The 15,901-nt window shown below is 44.3% G+C and overlaps 3 protein-coding genes across 5 annotated transcripts in view; 2 read left to right on the forward strand and 1 right to left on the reverse strand.

The window, feature by feature from the left end:
- The window catches only part of SENP5 (SUMO specific peptidase 5), a 55,129-nt gene extending 49,436 nt beyond the window's left edge, over positions 1-5,693 (forward strand). For both annotated transcript variants that reach the window (XM_030823025.1, XM_030823026.1), the window contains 2 exons: positions 629-679; positions 1,805-5,693. In XM_030823025.1, coding sequence (XP_030678885.1) covers positions 629-679; positions 1,805-1,915 — 162 coding nt within the window. In that variant the 3' untranslated portion in view covers positions 1,916-5,693. The remainder of the gene's footprint in view (positions 1-628; positions 680-1,804) is intronic.
- Positions 5,694-6,386: 693 nt separating this feature from the next.
- Positions 6,387-13,919, reverse strand: NCBP2 (nuclear cap binding protein subunit 2). Of its 2 annotated transcripts, none has more exons than XM_004089715.3 (4): positions 13,720-13,919; positions 10,228-10,409; positions 8,476-8,614; positions 6,387-8,048 (listed from the first exon to the last, which is right to left on the reverse strand). In XM_004089715.3, exons 1-4 carry the CDS (start codon positions 13,888-13,890, stop codon positions 7,977-7,979), a joined length of 564 nt encoding a protein of 187 aa, XP_004089763.2. In that variant the 5' UTR covers positions 13,891-13,919; the 3' UTR covers positions 6,387-7,976. The 2 variants fall into 2 exon arrangements, with proteins under 2 accessions (XP_004089763.2, XP_012366107.1); XM_012510653.2 differs by lacking the exon at positions 13,720-13,919 and adding an exon at positions 13,009-13,653.
- A 1-nt stretch (position 13,920) lies between these two features.
- Positions 13,921-14,842, forward strand: NCBP2AS2 (NCBP2 antisense 2 (head to head)). The gene has a single exon (XM_003280119.4). It carries the CDS (start codon positions 14,013-14,015, stop codon positions 14,310-14,312), a length of 300 nt encoding a protein of 99 aa, XP_003280167.1. The 5' UTR covers positions 13,921-14,012; the 3' UTR covers positions 14,313-14,842.
- Positions 14,843-15,901: the final 1,059 nt, after the last annotated feature.

The raw sequence follows: 15,901 nt of genomic DNA on the forward strand, positions 1-15,901 counted from the left end.
ACATGGTGAGACCTCATCTCTACAAATAATAAAATTAGCCAGCATAGTCCCAGCTACTTGGGATGCTGAGGTGGGAGGATTGCTTGAACTCAGGAGACTGAGACTGTGCCACTGCACTCCAGCCTGGGCGACAGAGTGAGACCCTGTCGCGAAAAACCCAAAACAAAAACCATACTGTTTACCTTCACGATTTCGTTCAAAGAATAGAACAGGGTCGTGTGATGTGAGATCAAAAGTGAAGACTGCTCAGCGGAGTTGTCACCATCCTAGCATCCAGAGCCCGGGCCTTTGTTCTCCCAGCTACAATTCCATTTTGACTCCACTGTCAGTGAATTGATAGCAGAGCTCAGTATCCAAATGCATGTTTTAAAATAGGTTTTTACATTTGATTTCCCATTTCTCATATTTAGGTAAAACATTGTTCTATAAATTGGGGTTGCCACCTGATAGCTCTTTTTATGTGGCCAGGTGCCTCCATAAAATTAGTTGCTTGAGATATCAGATATACCAGCTGTCCTGGAGAGAGAAAAGTTTCCTATCTTTTGCGCATTTTTCCATAAAGGAGTTTTTCTTATCTGAAGAGAAGTAATTGATCTTATTTTAATGACTATTTTGTTTTTCCCTTCAGTGTATTCCACAACAGAAAAATGACAGTGACTGTGGAGTCTTTGTGCTCCAGGTAAAGAAATACTGCTTTTTCAGAATTTACAATATGTGAATTGAGTTTGTTGGGTTGAGAGGGGAGAGATGGCAGTTCCTGTATGTGTATATGATGCTAGGTACAAGCAGCGGAGTACTTTCTCTCCCCTTTATTGCTGAGGAGCAGTAGTTTCTGCATTTTCAGATGTTATCATTAGGAAGAACCACCTTCCAGGGTTCAAGAGTGAACTGTGGGTATCATCCATGTCTCATTGGAGGTTATTAGTAAGCCACATTGGAGACTGACTTGAATTTGTCCATATCATAACCATTGGCATTTGCAGAATTAAAAAAAAAAAACCATTGGCAAGCAATCTGCAGGTCTTTGACACAGTGATTAGATTTTAAATAAGGTCCACATTGAAAAACTGCCATCTCGTGCTGTAGATCTCCTTAGAGATTGAAAAGGGCTATGGAAAAAATTCAGTTATACATATATTTATGAAGAAAATTACAGAATATGATGCATGAATTTAGACATCTGCAAAGATCTTGGAAGACAGGTTCGTTTGTATACCTCATGCATGTTTGGGCTTTTATAAACAAATTCAAGTTCCCATTAAGGGCCATGATGTGTCTAGCTGCACTCGCAGCAGGTTGCACTTTGGGAGGAATTGAGGCCTTTTCATCAGTTGCTGCTTTTCACAGTATTGGGTCAGGAGGGAGAGGAGATCCCAAGCCATGCACTAGCTTGGTCAGTCACCTATAATTTGGGTAAATGCTTAAAACAGTGTATTTTTACAGTAGTTTAAACAGACATGAAAATGCTGCCTTAGATTGGGGTCCCAAACCCCTGGGCCACGGACAGATACCGTTCACATTAGGTTCTCACAGGAACATGAACCCTGTTGTGAACTGCAGATGCGAGGGATCTAGGTTGCTCACCCCTTATGAGAATCTAACTAATGCCTGATAATTCATCCTGAAACCAACCCCCTCTTCCCCAAGTCTGTGGAAAAATTGCCTTACACGAAACCAGTCCCTGGTGCCAAAAGGTTGGGGTCTTCTGCCTTAGACACTATTAGGTCTGCATTTAGTAAAACAGAACGGGCTGATCCACAACTCCAAGTGCCACTGAAGTGTTTCTGGGACCTTTTTTTTGCAGTACTGCAAGTGCCTCGCCTTAGAGCAGCCTTTCCAGTTTTCACAAGAAGACATGCCCCGAGTGCGGAAGAGGATTTACAAGGAGCTATGTGAGTGCCGGCTCATGGACTGAAACTCAGCAGGGACTCTGGGAAGTCTGACCCAGTTGGAGCAGATGGTTTGTTACTTGAATCTCCAAACACTTAGTTGAATTTTTACAGATATTTCAGATCAGTGGTGTTGGGCCACTATTGTTACCTCAAATTTATTTTTTGCCCTTATTCATTTCTCCAGCTACCATGTACTATTGTTTAATATTCAGTTTGGTTTCATTTTTGATTTTATGGTTCTGTGCGTCCCCCATATTTAATATTTATTATTCAAACGCATGCATATAGACAGAGCATGCAGTGAAGAGTATTAAAAAAAAAAAAGCTTAGTAGATTTGGTGCAGCTTTTGAAACTTAGTTAGACGTGAACTGAATACAGGTTTCAGATTTACTCCCAGAACCTAAAAATGCAAGATGTTTTTGATACAACATAACTCTGAGAATAGTTAAGTGTTCCCTGGGGCATTAAGGGTAGCTGGGGGTGGTTTTGACAAATCCAGTCCTGTTTTACTTTACCAGCGGCAACTTTCACCAACTTCCTTCTCCAAGTGAGTCTTAGAGAATGCAGTCCATTCCTTTTGAAGGGTGAGATGGAAGTGGTCGTAAACTGACTGGTGTCTTCTGTTTCTGGAGGCAACACTTGTAAGCACAGTGGCTGCTTTGGGAAGAGTAAGGTGTGAGAAAAAGCAACCTTGGAGGCCAGTAACAATGACAGATTTCAATCGTGGTTTTAAGAATTATTCGTGGCGTACATCTCATAAAGGCTTTTGCTGAGATATTGAATTCCCTGAATGTTTGTTTTCGACCTGTTAAAAAAATATTAACATCCATCAAACTAGTGGTCAAACAAATGAGAATGCAGCTGTTCTCAGAGTAATTTTTAAGTTGTCATTTCCCTGTGTTGCCTCCCAATTGGAAGAAGTTAAGGTTTACCAAATGCATTTCTATTTCAAGGGTATCTGAAATTTAAACATTCAAAACTGAAGGCTGACTGACTTTAGATGTTTTGCAGGTGGCTGGAGAGAAGCAGGAAGGTAATAGAGACAACTTAGTCCCATGGGAGCGCAGCAACCGTGTCAGGTTCTTTCTCCTGTCCCTTTAGTGACCTCAGTAACATGCAGGGCACATCTGCTTCTGCATGACCAGTGCTGACACTAGCACAGTTGTTTTTCTCCTTCTATTGAACCTCATCTTCTGAAGAAAGGCCCAAGTGGCCCTTGTCCATACACTTAGCTGCATTAGGATTAGTGTCACGCATCTTACATCTTTAATCCAGCCTTTCGTGACATATTGGAAAGTTGTATGTTAAACCTACCCAATTACCCTTTCTGAATCGGGAGGAAAACCAACCAGTGTACGTATGAGAAACTCAGAAGTTTGAATAGAAAAACACCAAGTAAATGGCAGAAGATTCTCAAGTTTATGCCTGTGTAGGTTTGGAGTGTTGAAAAAGCCAAAATGTTTAGTTTCATTTGGCCCTAAGGTATGGCTGAGAAGGCTGCCTGCCGGCAGTTGAGGATCAAGTCCGACCGTGTTTACATGCAGGGTTCCCAACACCAGTGGTGACACTGGGAAGCAGCCCCAGCACTTTCCTCTCCTGAGTCCTCCAGACTCAAAATCCTTAATGTCAAACCGGGTCAGTGTTTCTTACTGTGTTTCAAGTCGTTAAAAAGACTGAGAGTAGAGACACTTCATGCTGCTATAGGTGGGGTTCTGTCAGCGTTAGGAAAAAATGACAGTTTAGGGTAAGGAAGATCTCATCATGAGTTTTTCAAACATAATTATGCAAACATTAGATTTTTCAAAACATGCCAGAAATTTGCCTCTGATTTTTTTTTTTTTTTTTTTTTTTTTGGTGGGGGTGTGGTATACCAAAGTAGCCAGTCACTGGGCTGTCGATTCAAAATATCTTGTACTTCAGAGTGAGGAAGTATTTCAGTTCCTCAGTGACAGAACCTGGCATGCAGAAGACAGAATTGTTCCTGGAAGAAAATCAACGCCCAGAGTGAGAGCTGCCCAAATCCAGTGACTTTCACTTCCAGTCTCATGCTTAATAGGGCACCTTGAGGTGTGCTGCCCAGTGTGGCTTAGACTAAATGTTGAGGGTTTTTTTTGTTCTTTTTTGAGTCAGAGTCTCACTGTCCCCCAGGCTGGAGCGCAATGGTGCGATCTCGCCTCACTGCAACCTCCACCTCCCAGGTTCAAGCGATTCTCCTGCCTCAGCCTCCCAAGTAGCTGGGATTACAGGTGTGTGCCACCATGCCTGGCTAATTTTTGTATTTTTAGTAGAGATGGGGTTTCACCATGTTGGCCAGGCTGGTCTTGAACTCCTGACCTCAAGTGATCTGCCCACCGGGGCCTCCCAAAGTGCTGGGATTACAGGCGTGAGCCACCGTGCCTGGCCAATGTTAAGTATTTTAAAAGTCATTTTAAAATATTTGTCATTGATGAAACTTAGTTTCAGCACATGTAATTGCTTTCCCTCTCTTCTTGTAACTAGGTGTAAACCCCATTAACTCAAGTCCTAGATTAGAATGTCCTTTGTCCTGATGTTTGCAGTAATTGCTTACTTGGTTAATAAAGATATTTTTGAAATATACTCTGGACTGTTGGTGAAAGAGGCAGGCATGGCTTTACTGGTACTAGTTTGGCACTGAACTGTTTGGGTGCCCATGAGGTAGGCAGACCTTATGCCTTTTTTAATTTTTTTGAGATGGAGTCTTGCTGTGTTGCCCAGGCTGGAGTGCAGTGATGTGATCTCGCCTCACTGTAACCTCTGCCTCCCAGGTTCAAGCGATTCTCCTGCCTCAGCCTCCCCAATAGCTGGGACTACAGCTGTGTGCCACCACACCCAGCTAATTTTTGTATTTTTAGTAGAGACAGGGTTTCGCCATGTTGGTCAGGCTGGTCTCGAACTCCTGACCTCAGGTGATCCACCCGCCTCTGCCTCACAAAGTGCTGGGATTACGGGCGTGAGCCACCGCGCCCGGCCTAGACCTTATGCTTTTGAGGTTGAGTGCAGGGCTTGTGCTAACTAAGCGCTACTTTTGACGAGCCTTCAACAAGCTGCCCAGTCCCCTCCTCAGCAAACGCATCAGGTTGTACTTGCCTCTTTACAGTGGTCTTTCCTTTTATTAAATCTATAGCAGTGAATATAGATTTGATTCACCTTTTAGTTACGTTCTCTCAAGAATCCTAATCAACTTTCAGTTAGCCTCTTAAGAAAGGGAAAAGAAGGTGCTGCCAGTCATCCCCAAATTATGTTTTTGGCTGTGCATTCTATTTTCTACATAGCACTGAATCTGAGTAAGTCATCCTGGATTTATAGTTGGAAGAGAACAGTAACAGACCTAACTGGGACTCAGCCAGCACTAGCCTCATCTTAGCTGCGCCTTTTCTCTGCTTTGCAGTTTACTGCTTCCCTGGGCTAGACGTAACGGGGTTCTGGGCAGGTCAGACTCTTCAGCAAGACAATGTATTAACAGTGTGAATTAGATATACTGATGACCTGCTCTGCCTAGTTAAGAAACTGAATTAATCAGCAGTTATAAAGCACATACTTTGTTATGTGCTAGGCTCTGCCTCCTGGCCTCTAGAGAATTAAGATGGCCCAGGGAATACCACCAGAGAAGTGCTAATTATTTGGGTGTTACAAAAGCAGACCTAGACAAGCTGTTCACTTAACTGGTAACTGTTGGTCAGAAAAAGAATTTATTTAGAGATTATGATCACGTAAAATTACAGTACTCAACCCTTCTAGCAAAGTATTTTTTTGAAAAATAAACTAAATGCCTTTATAAACTTGTGTTCTCTTAACATGTACTGTTTGGCGAGGAGTAATTTTTTTCTTGTGACATTCCAGTCACGACAGAGGTCATTTCACAACAGTGAGCAGTGCAGGCCCTAACCAGCTCACCCTTAGAGCACCTCACCCTTAGAGCAGCAGCACCATCACTCGAATTTTCTGCAATGGAAATGTTCTATAGCTTCATCTTAGCTTGACTGAGAAACTGAATGTTTCTCACACTTCACTAACATGTATTAATAGTGATTCCTTCATCTTAGTGTATGTTTGAATTTTCACTTTCTCTGATTAAAGTGAGAAACAGGTCAGGTGCTGTCCATGAGAAATAGGAAAGAATGGTGCAGTAAAGAGACTCACATTTAGTGTTCTCAAGCCCAGGAAACATAAGATGCTCTTAATTCGCCTGCAATTTCTCTTCCCCTGCAATCATCCAGAGCATGTTTTTTGGAAAACTAACCTATTCTTCTATCAGTAGAGGTTGCTTGGTGCCTATTTTATCGCTTTCACAAGAATATCTGTGCTCTCTCTTCACACGCAGCAATGGTTATTTCCAACTGTCAATCAAAATGGACGTGCAAATTGTCCACATTATTCATAGAATCCCCCTGGAACTCATTCATGTGTATCCAGAGTACAGGAGTTCCAGAACACAACCCTCTTTATAGGCCAGGAAACAGGCAGCAACAACAATCCAGCTTTATTGAAACGTATTACAGAAGACAATCCAAATAAAACCACTGTCTCCTGTAGAAATCTGAGTTATGTTTTACTACAAAAGAATATAAAACACATTAAATTACAGTGTGAAGGAATTTTAAAAATGAACAGTGTATCCTCATTAAATGTTTGCAAAGTTTCTTCCTAAGCACTTACAACTAGTTATAGCTCTTTTAAAAATTCAGATTTCTACACTCCGTTTAACATGAGAGACATTCACACTAAGGTACTTCAGCCCCAACTTTCACGGACTATTGGAAATTAGAAGGTACTTTGTTGCCAAGTGAAAAAAATTCACATTTTTTCATATCAGGGAAAATTATACTGGACTTAACAGTTTTAAATGAGCAATAACTCAGAGAGAAATCACCTAATCACCTCTTGCCTTACAAATACCAAATAAATTCCCTAGACTCCCCTCCCCTGGAGAGACCATCAGCTCACTGTGAAGGCTTGAGCCTCAGTAGGTAAAATTTGAGGAAATGAGAAATGGCTAAAAGAGGCATCTCCTGCAGGAACCTTCTGTGACTGTTAGACATTCCATCTTCAAGCTCCCTTTTTAAACCCAGTCCGTTCCCAGCATCACTGAAAATGTAAAGAATAAACTTGCTGGTCCTTAGGTCAAGGCAGTGTTTTCATGGTCTCTTGATGTTTTATCCCATTTCCTATTGACAACATCTCCCCTACCCCTGAAATTATTTAGAGGTTCCCTCTATGACAAACCCTTGCTTTTTTTTAGCTTTAGGTATAACACTGACATCTTTTGAAAAACGTGTTAGTAAATACTCAAGTTCTGGCCTCATTTCCTGATGTGTAAAGCATGGAAGCAGTGCTTTCCTGTGGAGATTGCTTTTGCATCAACTATACAGGAAGGTCCATGACCTCTAAGCTTGCCTTTAGAGGTTAGATTTCATAGAAAACAAATTCAGTTGTCAAACACCTGTTCCTAATTTTGTGCAAAGCAATACAACATAGCACAACTCCATTTGTTGTTTTTTGTTTTGCTTTGTAGAGACGGGGTCTTGCTGTGTTGCCCAGTCTAGTCTCAAACTCCTGGCCTCAAGTTATCCTTCCTCCTCAGCCTCCCAAAGTGTTGGGATTACAGGTGTGAGCCACCATGCCTGGCCCCACCTCCATTTATTAGGCTATCTCATGCAAACTTAAAATTAAAAAAATCATCCCAGGCCCCAATGTAGATCATGAACCTACTTAAGACTCATTATGGTAAAAACAAATTTTTAAATTTTTTTGTCTTTCTAAAAGTGTAGTGGTTATGGCTAAAGACTAATGAACATTATAGACCCAATCTGTTGTCAAAGAACACAATTTCTGACCTGGTAACAAAATTGTTCTGATAATCTGACACATGGCCAAGATTCTCAGACAAGAATAAAAGGCATTCTTTTGGATTCTGTCCTTTAATAACTCTCAGAGGCTTCCAGCTCAGTGAAGACACTGATCAAATCTTGGTAAAAATGGGCTCGTTTGCAGACTTTAGGTGATGTTCTTCAATAAATTCAACAGGCCAAGGGAGTGTTTGTCACTGACAGAGCTCTCACCACTCACTGGTTCTGTGCCAGTTTTCCATAGCCTCCTCTCCCAGCATCGTAGTCCTGCCGATACTCATCCCGAACCTTTAATGGAAAGAATCCAGAGTTACAGTATGGAAAAGAATGGCGTAACAAATATGCCTCCCACAAACATGTTAGACAAACAGTGAAACCTGTTCAGATGCCACAATGTGAACATTTCAAGCAGGACATATGCACTTCAACTCACTTCAGTGCGTTTTGCTTTCATTCTAGATGTTCCTGCAGGTGGAAGGTATCTAGCCCTAGCAGAAGTTCAAGAATGGTTGCTTGTTAGAAACGTACAGAACATACCACTTCAGGGTTTAAAAAAACAATTCACCCAAACCGTTGGGTGGTTTTCAGATCCACTTCAAGCCAAGGTTACAGACACAAAGTTATTTACAAAAGAGTAAATACAAATTGCCAAAACACCTGTCATTGTGACAGAACTCCCAGGCAGTGTCTGAGCCCAGAGACCCTTCTCGCATACCTGGCCCCCAGATCGCCCACGGCCGTACTGCCTGCCCTCCTTAAAGCCTGCGTCCCAGTCTGTGCGAATGATTCGGTCATCCAGACGCGTTCCATTTATGTACCGCATGGCGTTTTCCGCATCTGCGCGTGAGTAATATCTTAAGTATTAAGGAACACTAGCATTTTTCCAAACATTTCTGGAAATAGGGGAACAACATGTAAATGAAGCTGCGTTGTTAAAAAGTACAAGAGCTAATCCAACCAGATGGAGTTCAAAGACAGTAATTCAGCTTGCACAGGCCTGTTTGCGACTGGTTTGGAAGCACATAGAATCAATATGACACATATCCATGGCTACACTGATCATATTTCTTGGACATTCCTGTTGATAATTTTTGGTCCCGTCATCTCCGTATTTTGGTTTGCAAAATATAAAACACGTTCAGTGCAAGTTTAGACCGCTGTACACTTCTTATCCAAGAAACAAGTGCTATATATTCAAGTTAGGTGCTATATATTCCAAGGCACCCTAATAAAGAGAAGGTCACCGTGCATATGGAATTTGCGCTGCATTTCACTGAAGGAAAGACTCAAGGTTATCACCAAGGTAGCAGTTCCCAAACCTACTTAATCAGAGAGACCTCCCTTTAATTAAAGGGGAAGACATTTAATCTCAGACAAATAAAAATAAGACAACAGTGTTCTGAATAAACCATCTGGAGAAACTAGTATCTTTGATGTTAGCAAGCCAAAATAAAATCTCTTTTCATTCTAGCATTTGGGAAACCCGCGTATCCCCAAGGCAAGCCTGCAATCTGGGAGAGAAGCCCTGCCTGGGTCCAGTGAGTCAGCATTCTTTTCCTTAATTATGAGCAGAAATCCAGGGATCACAGACACTTAAGGAAAAATTTCAACCGAAACAAACATAATTCAGGGTACAGGAAAAAATTCAAAAGATACATTAGATTGGGTCTGCAAAATTTCTCAGAATATTAAATTGACCAAAACATACAGTAAAAAGAACACAGGATAAATCCAAGAGGCCCAATACTTAAAAGAGTCTGAGTAAGGGAATTAAATGATCACAAGTAAATACAGTTTTGGTTTGTACCTACACAATCAGCGTATATACATCTATATAATGAAATACTATACAGCTATTAAAAATTTTTTTTTTTAAGATGGGGTCTTAACCCGTCACCCCTGCTGGAGCACAGTCACAAATCAGTGTGGCCTTGAACTCTTGGGCTCAACTGATCCTCCTGCCTCAGCTTCCTGAGTAGCTGGCACTACAAACACCAGCCACCATGCCCAGCTGTACAGCTATTTTAAAAACAGACCTACATGTGCTGAAATGGAACAATAAAAAATAAAGATTTTAAAAACAGCACATGAAATACACTACCGCACACCCACAGGGTTACTTGAAAGACGCCCAAGAAACTGGTAACTGACTGCCTCTGGCAAAGGGAATTAGGGGTTTAGAACAGTACAAGATTTTTATATTTTCACTACATTCTTTGGATTTTTTTTTTTTTACGTGAAGGGCAAACATTCTTGAAAAACTGTTTTTGTTAAAGAACCACAAAGCATGGATTTCAGAAGAGAATATAAATAGTATCGGCTTTACGGTATAAGAGCAGAGACACACTGGGCGGAAGGTAGGAGGGAGATGAAGGAAAACGTAGGGGCGAGTGCAGGGACGCTTATGAGCTACCATTCTCAGCTCTACCCTGGTTCAGCAGCTACATTAGTTCCACAGGAAGGATACTCCACAAAACAGAATCCACATGCTGTTTTCTTCATTTTATCCAGACCCATAATGATTTTCTTTATGTCACCACTTTTGCTGAAGAGTTCATAGATTTGTTCTTCAGTTGTGTAAAAAGAAAGATTTCCAACATACAACGTACAGCTTTTCTTCAGTAATTTTTCTTGTTCTTCATTGTCACCCTAGAATTTCAAATAGAGACAAAAGTTAAGCAACTTCAGAGCCTTGCTTAAATAGTATTTCTAAGTATGGTAGGAACATTCATTAATTCTGATTTGGAAATCAAATTCTCTCATCCCAGCCTACCACAAATCCCTTGCCCAAAAAAAGGGATGGTAATGCCATACTGTCATGTGGAATTTCTAGCATTCTGTGAATGGAATCCATATTAATATACTTTAAGTACTTACACCACAGTTATCTTAAACTGTAGGCTATTTATTTGGATCTTACTTACATGTGTGAGAAAAGTAGAAAGAAAAAGAAGATGCCTCCTGTCCATGTTAACAAATCAGTAACAGAAGTAAAATGAAAGGAATTTACTTTCTCTAATGTCTCACTCCAGAGTTCCGAAAACCTCTTTTTAACATACAATGACTACTGTCCTGTGGACTTTTTGTTTTGTTTTTGAGATGGAGTTTCACTCTTGTTGTCCAGGCTCAAGTGCAATACTTCACATTCTGTGAAGTGCTTATGCAAAGTCCAGACTCTTAGTAGAGACAAGGCTCAAAAGTTATTCCGCATACAACAAAGTCACTTCTACGCCAGACTGCCACACAAGCGGCTTGCCTTTTCCCTGCACACATCATATCCTCAGCAGTGCATCCTTTAAGCCCAAGTTTAGATTCTGGACCTTGACCCAATATATGACAAAGGGCCCTTTTATCCTCTATAGTGAAAAGTGGATTTTCAGAGATAGAGTTCCTCTTTTAATAACCCCATAGAGATTGTTCAAAGCAACAACTTTGATGCTTTACATGCTCATATATTTTTTCTCTGAGTTTAGGAAAAAATGTAGTGATCACTAAAAACAAAACAGAGCTCACTTTCTTAATGGGCTTCCAAATTGGGATGACAGGATGAAGCCAGAGACAAGAATATAACTGGGCTTCATCCAACACACCTGACAGACAAATCCCTGGGTCCAAAATGGCTCATCGGGGTCAGGCGCGGTGGCTCATGCCTGTAATCCCAGCACTTTGGGAGGCTGAGGCAGGTGGATCGCCTGAGGTCAGGAGTTTGAGACCAGCCTGGCCAACATAGTGAAACCCCGTCTCTACTAAAAATACAAAAAATTAGCTGGGCATGGTGGTGGGCGCCTGTAATCCCAGCTACTCGGGAGGCTGAAGCAGGAGAATCGTTTGAACCTGCGAGGTGGAGGTTGCAGGGAGCTGAGATCGCACCATTGCACTTGAGCCTGGACAACAAGAGTGAAACTCCATCTCAAAAACAAAACAAAAAGTGCACAGGACAGTAGTCATTGTATGTTAAAAAGAGGTTTTCGGAACTCTGGAGTGAGACATTAGAGAAAGTAAATTCCTTTCATTTTACTTGTTACTGATTTGTTAACATGGACAGGAGGCATCTTCTTTTTCTTTCTACTTTTCTCACACATGTAAGTAAGATCCAAATAAATAGCCTACAGTTTAAGATAACTGTGGTGTAAGTACTTAAAGTATATTAATATGGATTCCATTCACAGAATGCTAGAAATTCCACATGACAGTATGGCATTACCATCTAAAAAAAGCTATAGGTTTTAGACTGAGGAGATGAATAACAGACAAAGTCAAAAGTTTTCAGTTTTCATCTCACAGGATGCTTTAAGTTCAAAATGGTCAGGATGTGGAACTGTCTCAAGTAGTAACTGTAAAAGTGGTGGAAGTGCAAATCATGCCTGGCACTTAGGCATCCCAGCACTTTGGGAAGCCCAGGCAGGTGGATCGCTTGAGTCCCAGAGTTCGAGACCGGCCTGAGCAACACAGGGAGACCCTGTCTCTACAAAAAATTAGCCGGATGTGGTGGCGAGAGCCTGTGGTCCCAGCTTCTCAGGAGGCTGACGTGGGGAGGATCACTTAGGCTCGCTCCGGAGGTTGAGGCTGCATGAGCCGTGATTGCGCCACTGCACTTCAGCCTAGGCAACAGAGCGAGACTCTGTCTCAAAAAATAAAATAGATTAACTGAATAATTTTTTTTTTTTGAAAAGGAATATCGCTCCGTCGCCCAGGCTGGAGTGCAGTGACACAATCTCACTGCAACCTCCACCTCCCGGATTCAAGCGATTCTCCTGCCTCAGCCTCCCAAATTGCTGGGATTACAAGCGCCCGCCACCACGCCCGTCTAATTTTTGTATTTTTAGTAAGACAGGGTTTCACCATCTTGGCCAGGCTAGTCTTGAACTCCTAACCTCGTGATCCACCCTCCTCAGCCTCCCAAAGTGCTGGGATTACAGGCGTGAGCCGCCTTGACTAAATAAATTTAATTGCTTCCCTAATGTGGCGTCAAACAAAATTTCCTTTTCCCTACTCTAGTAACATTTCACACATTCTCCACACTTACCCTCTGCTATATGCGCCCCTTCATTTCCCAATCACAAGAGGATTTTTCCCTTTTCTGAATCCTCACTACAGGGGATTATGAGCTCGCAGAGTGCAGAAACTGTCTTCCCTCTCCCTCTAGGGTTTAGCACAAGGCTTTGGCGACAGCACTCAATAAACGTTTACTAAATAATTGGGTTAATGAGTCCCGCCCCGCCAACCCCCAACCGTATTCCATCCCTACCTCTGCTGATACTGAGAAGTCTATGAACATCTGCTGCCTCCCCTTTTTCCACAAAATATACTGTGATATAGTCCGGACTAAAAATTTCCCTCTTCTGAAATCCAGCAATTCTCCGATCTTTACATCCGAACACCCTCAAAGTGTCTAGCTTGGCGGGTCCACCTCCCCACTCCGCAGCTTCCCCGAGGGCGGAGTGAGGACTCCACTTGTCTCCCACGCACCGCGTACAGCTTCCCTAACACCATCCTCCCAGAGAAGGGGCCCGAATCGCCGAAGGGCACTGCTTCGCCGATTTAAAAAACAAAGTAAAACGCCCCGCATCTGCATCAGGAAGGCGCCTCTACATACTCTGGGAGAGAGAAGGGCACCCCTCCCCCTTGTTACGTAGTCATCTGCCGAGGCACAACCGTGGAAACGGGAGCCACCACTTCCACCACCGCTCAAACCTCTCGGCACTGGCTGGGGTACAGGGAGCGGCTGCGAGGGAATGGGAAAGCGAGCCTCAAATTCCCTGTCTTCCAGAGAGAGTGGCTTCAGTGATATCCAAGCACCCTCCCAGCACCCATTCCCTGCCTCGCTCGCAGGCACCGGGGCCCCACTTGGCGTTTGCGGATTGCAGCTGAATGGGAGGCAACACAATGAGACAAGAGCAAACCGTTTCTCAGCGTTCTGGCCCAGGGCCTTCCCCTCTCGCGGCCCGGCCTCCCTCACCCGGAAGTGCTGGTCCCGGTACTGGCTCAGCTCCACGTAGGAGTCGCTGCGCAGCGCCTTCAGGAGGCCACCCGACATAGCGCCGAGAAGCGGACGTGAATGCAGCAACTCCCCGCACGAGGCTGCGACTGCGATGGCGGAAGCGGAAACGCGGGGAGGCGCGCATCTCATTGGACCCAATCCGAGGGCGACAGTGTCGTCATCAAGCTGCGCGGGCGCATATAACGTCCGAGTCGGGCGCCGCGGGGCGGAAGACAAGGGTGGCGAGGTCGGGTTCTGGGCGCTTGGGGAAGATGGTTCTGCGGCGGCTGCTGGCCGCCCTGCTGCACAGCCCGCAGCTGGTGGAACGTCTGTCAGAGTCGCGGCCTATCCGACGTGCCGCGCAGCTCACGGCCTTCGCACTGCTGCAGGCCCAGCTGCGGGGCCAGGACGCGGCCCGCCGCCTGCAGGACCTCGCGGCTGGGCCGGTGGGCTCCCTGTGCCGCCGCGCTGAGAGATTCAGAGACGCCTTCACCCAGGAGCTACGTCGCGGCCTCCGAGGCCGCTCGGGGACACCACCAGGTAGCCAGAGGGGCCCTGGCGCAAACATTTAATCCTGGGCTGTGCGGGGCCGAGGCCGCTTGCTTTTCTTTCCGGGCTCTACACTGGCCTCGACGTGGAGGGGTCGTTCCGGGCACTGCGCGCGGCTTCGAATCCCGACTCGGATTGTTGGCCTGCAGACATCCCACGCGTAAGAGCCTAGGCCAGACCGCCGGCTCCGTTGAAGTCTTGTGATTGGACAAGACACAGTGTGGAGAAAGACCCCGAAACCTAACAGAGATGAAGGTAGGCTGGGTCCAGACAAGGCACCTACGGAGAGCCACGGACCGAAGCCGGAGAGCCTTTCCTCTGCAAATGGGACTGAAACTCTTGACAGATGCTGCTGAATCTGCACTGGTATAGCAGGACACTTAATTCCAGGGACGATATGGATGAAAAGACAACCCTACAGCTGCCAAATTCCTTTGATTAAATGTATGAGCTGGTTGATAGGCATGAGTGTGATACTTCTCAGGCAAGATGCATTAAGAATACCGGGGACTGTAGGCCTATGGTAATAATAAACACGTATTTTATGAAATGAGTCTTCTGTGCTGGGACTTGCTCATTGCACTCTATGTGTTATGTCACTCCTCACAACCACATTCACATGAGGAAGCAGATTACTTTTTGGATTTTTTTGTAGAGGTGGGGTGGTCTCGAACTCTTGGGCTCAAGCGATCCTCCTGCCTCAGCCTCCCAAAGTGCTGGGATTATAGGCAAGAGCCACTGCGATGGAAACAGAGGCTGCTGCTTAAGTTGCCCAAAGTCTTGCAGAGTGGGATGTGAGCAGAGGCATTTGACTCCAGGGCCTAAGTCCTTAACAGCTCTGCAGCATTTACCCTGATACTCAACGCCTTCCTTCCCCAACCCCCCACGACAAGCATTAAGACTACTGCCTAGGGGCAGGGCCTGGTGGCAGTTGTATCTAATCCCAGCCACTGCAGAGGCAGGAGGATCCCATGAGCCTAAGATGAGACCAGCCTGGGTAGCACAGCGAGAACCTTTCTCAAAAAAAAAGACTACTGCCTGCCATGGAACGAGTTACCTGGACTCCTATCCCTCGTTTTACAGGGTCAGGGATACAAACTAAGACTATGGTCCAGCTAGTTAGTGGAGCCATGATTAGGAAATCCATTGTATATAGAAATGTCCTGTCATTTGAAGCTCCTAGCTAAATTTCTGATTTTTTTTTTTTTTTTTTTTTTTTTTCTGAGATAGGGCCTAACTCTTGCCCAGGCTGGAGTGCAGTGGCACAATACTAGCTGTCACTGCAACCTCGACCTGTTGGGCCAAGCGATCTTCCTCCCTGGGACTCCCAAGTAGCTGGGATTACAGGCCCATGACACTATGCCCAGCTAATTAAAAACTTTTTTTTTTTTTTTTTTTGAGACGGAGCCTTACTCTGTCACCAGGCCAGAGTGCAGTGGTGTGATCTCGGCTCACTGCAACCTCCACCTCCCGGGTTCAAGTGATTCCCCTGCCTCATCCTTCTGAGCAGCTGGGACTACAGGCGCGTGCCACCATGCCTGGCTAATTTTTTGTATTTTAGTAGAAACAGGGTTTCACCACGTTGACCAGGATGGTCTCGATCTCCTGACCT

Source organism: Nomascus leucogenys, chromosome 11 (genome assembly GCF_006542625.1).
Source record: "Nomascus leucogenys isolate Asia chromosome 11, Asia_NLE_v1, whole genome shotgun sequence".
NCBI classification, from domain to species: domain Eukaryota; kingdom Metazoa; phylum Chordata; class Mammalia; order Primates; family Hylobatidae; genus Nomascus; species Nomascus leucogenys.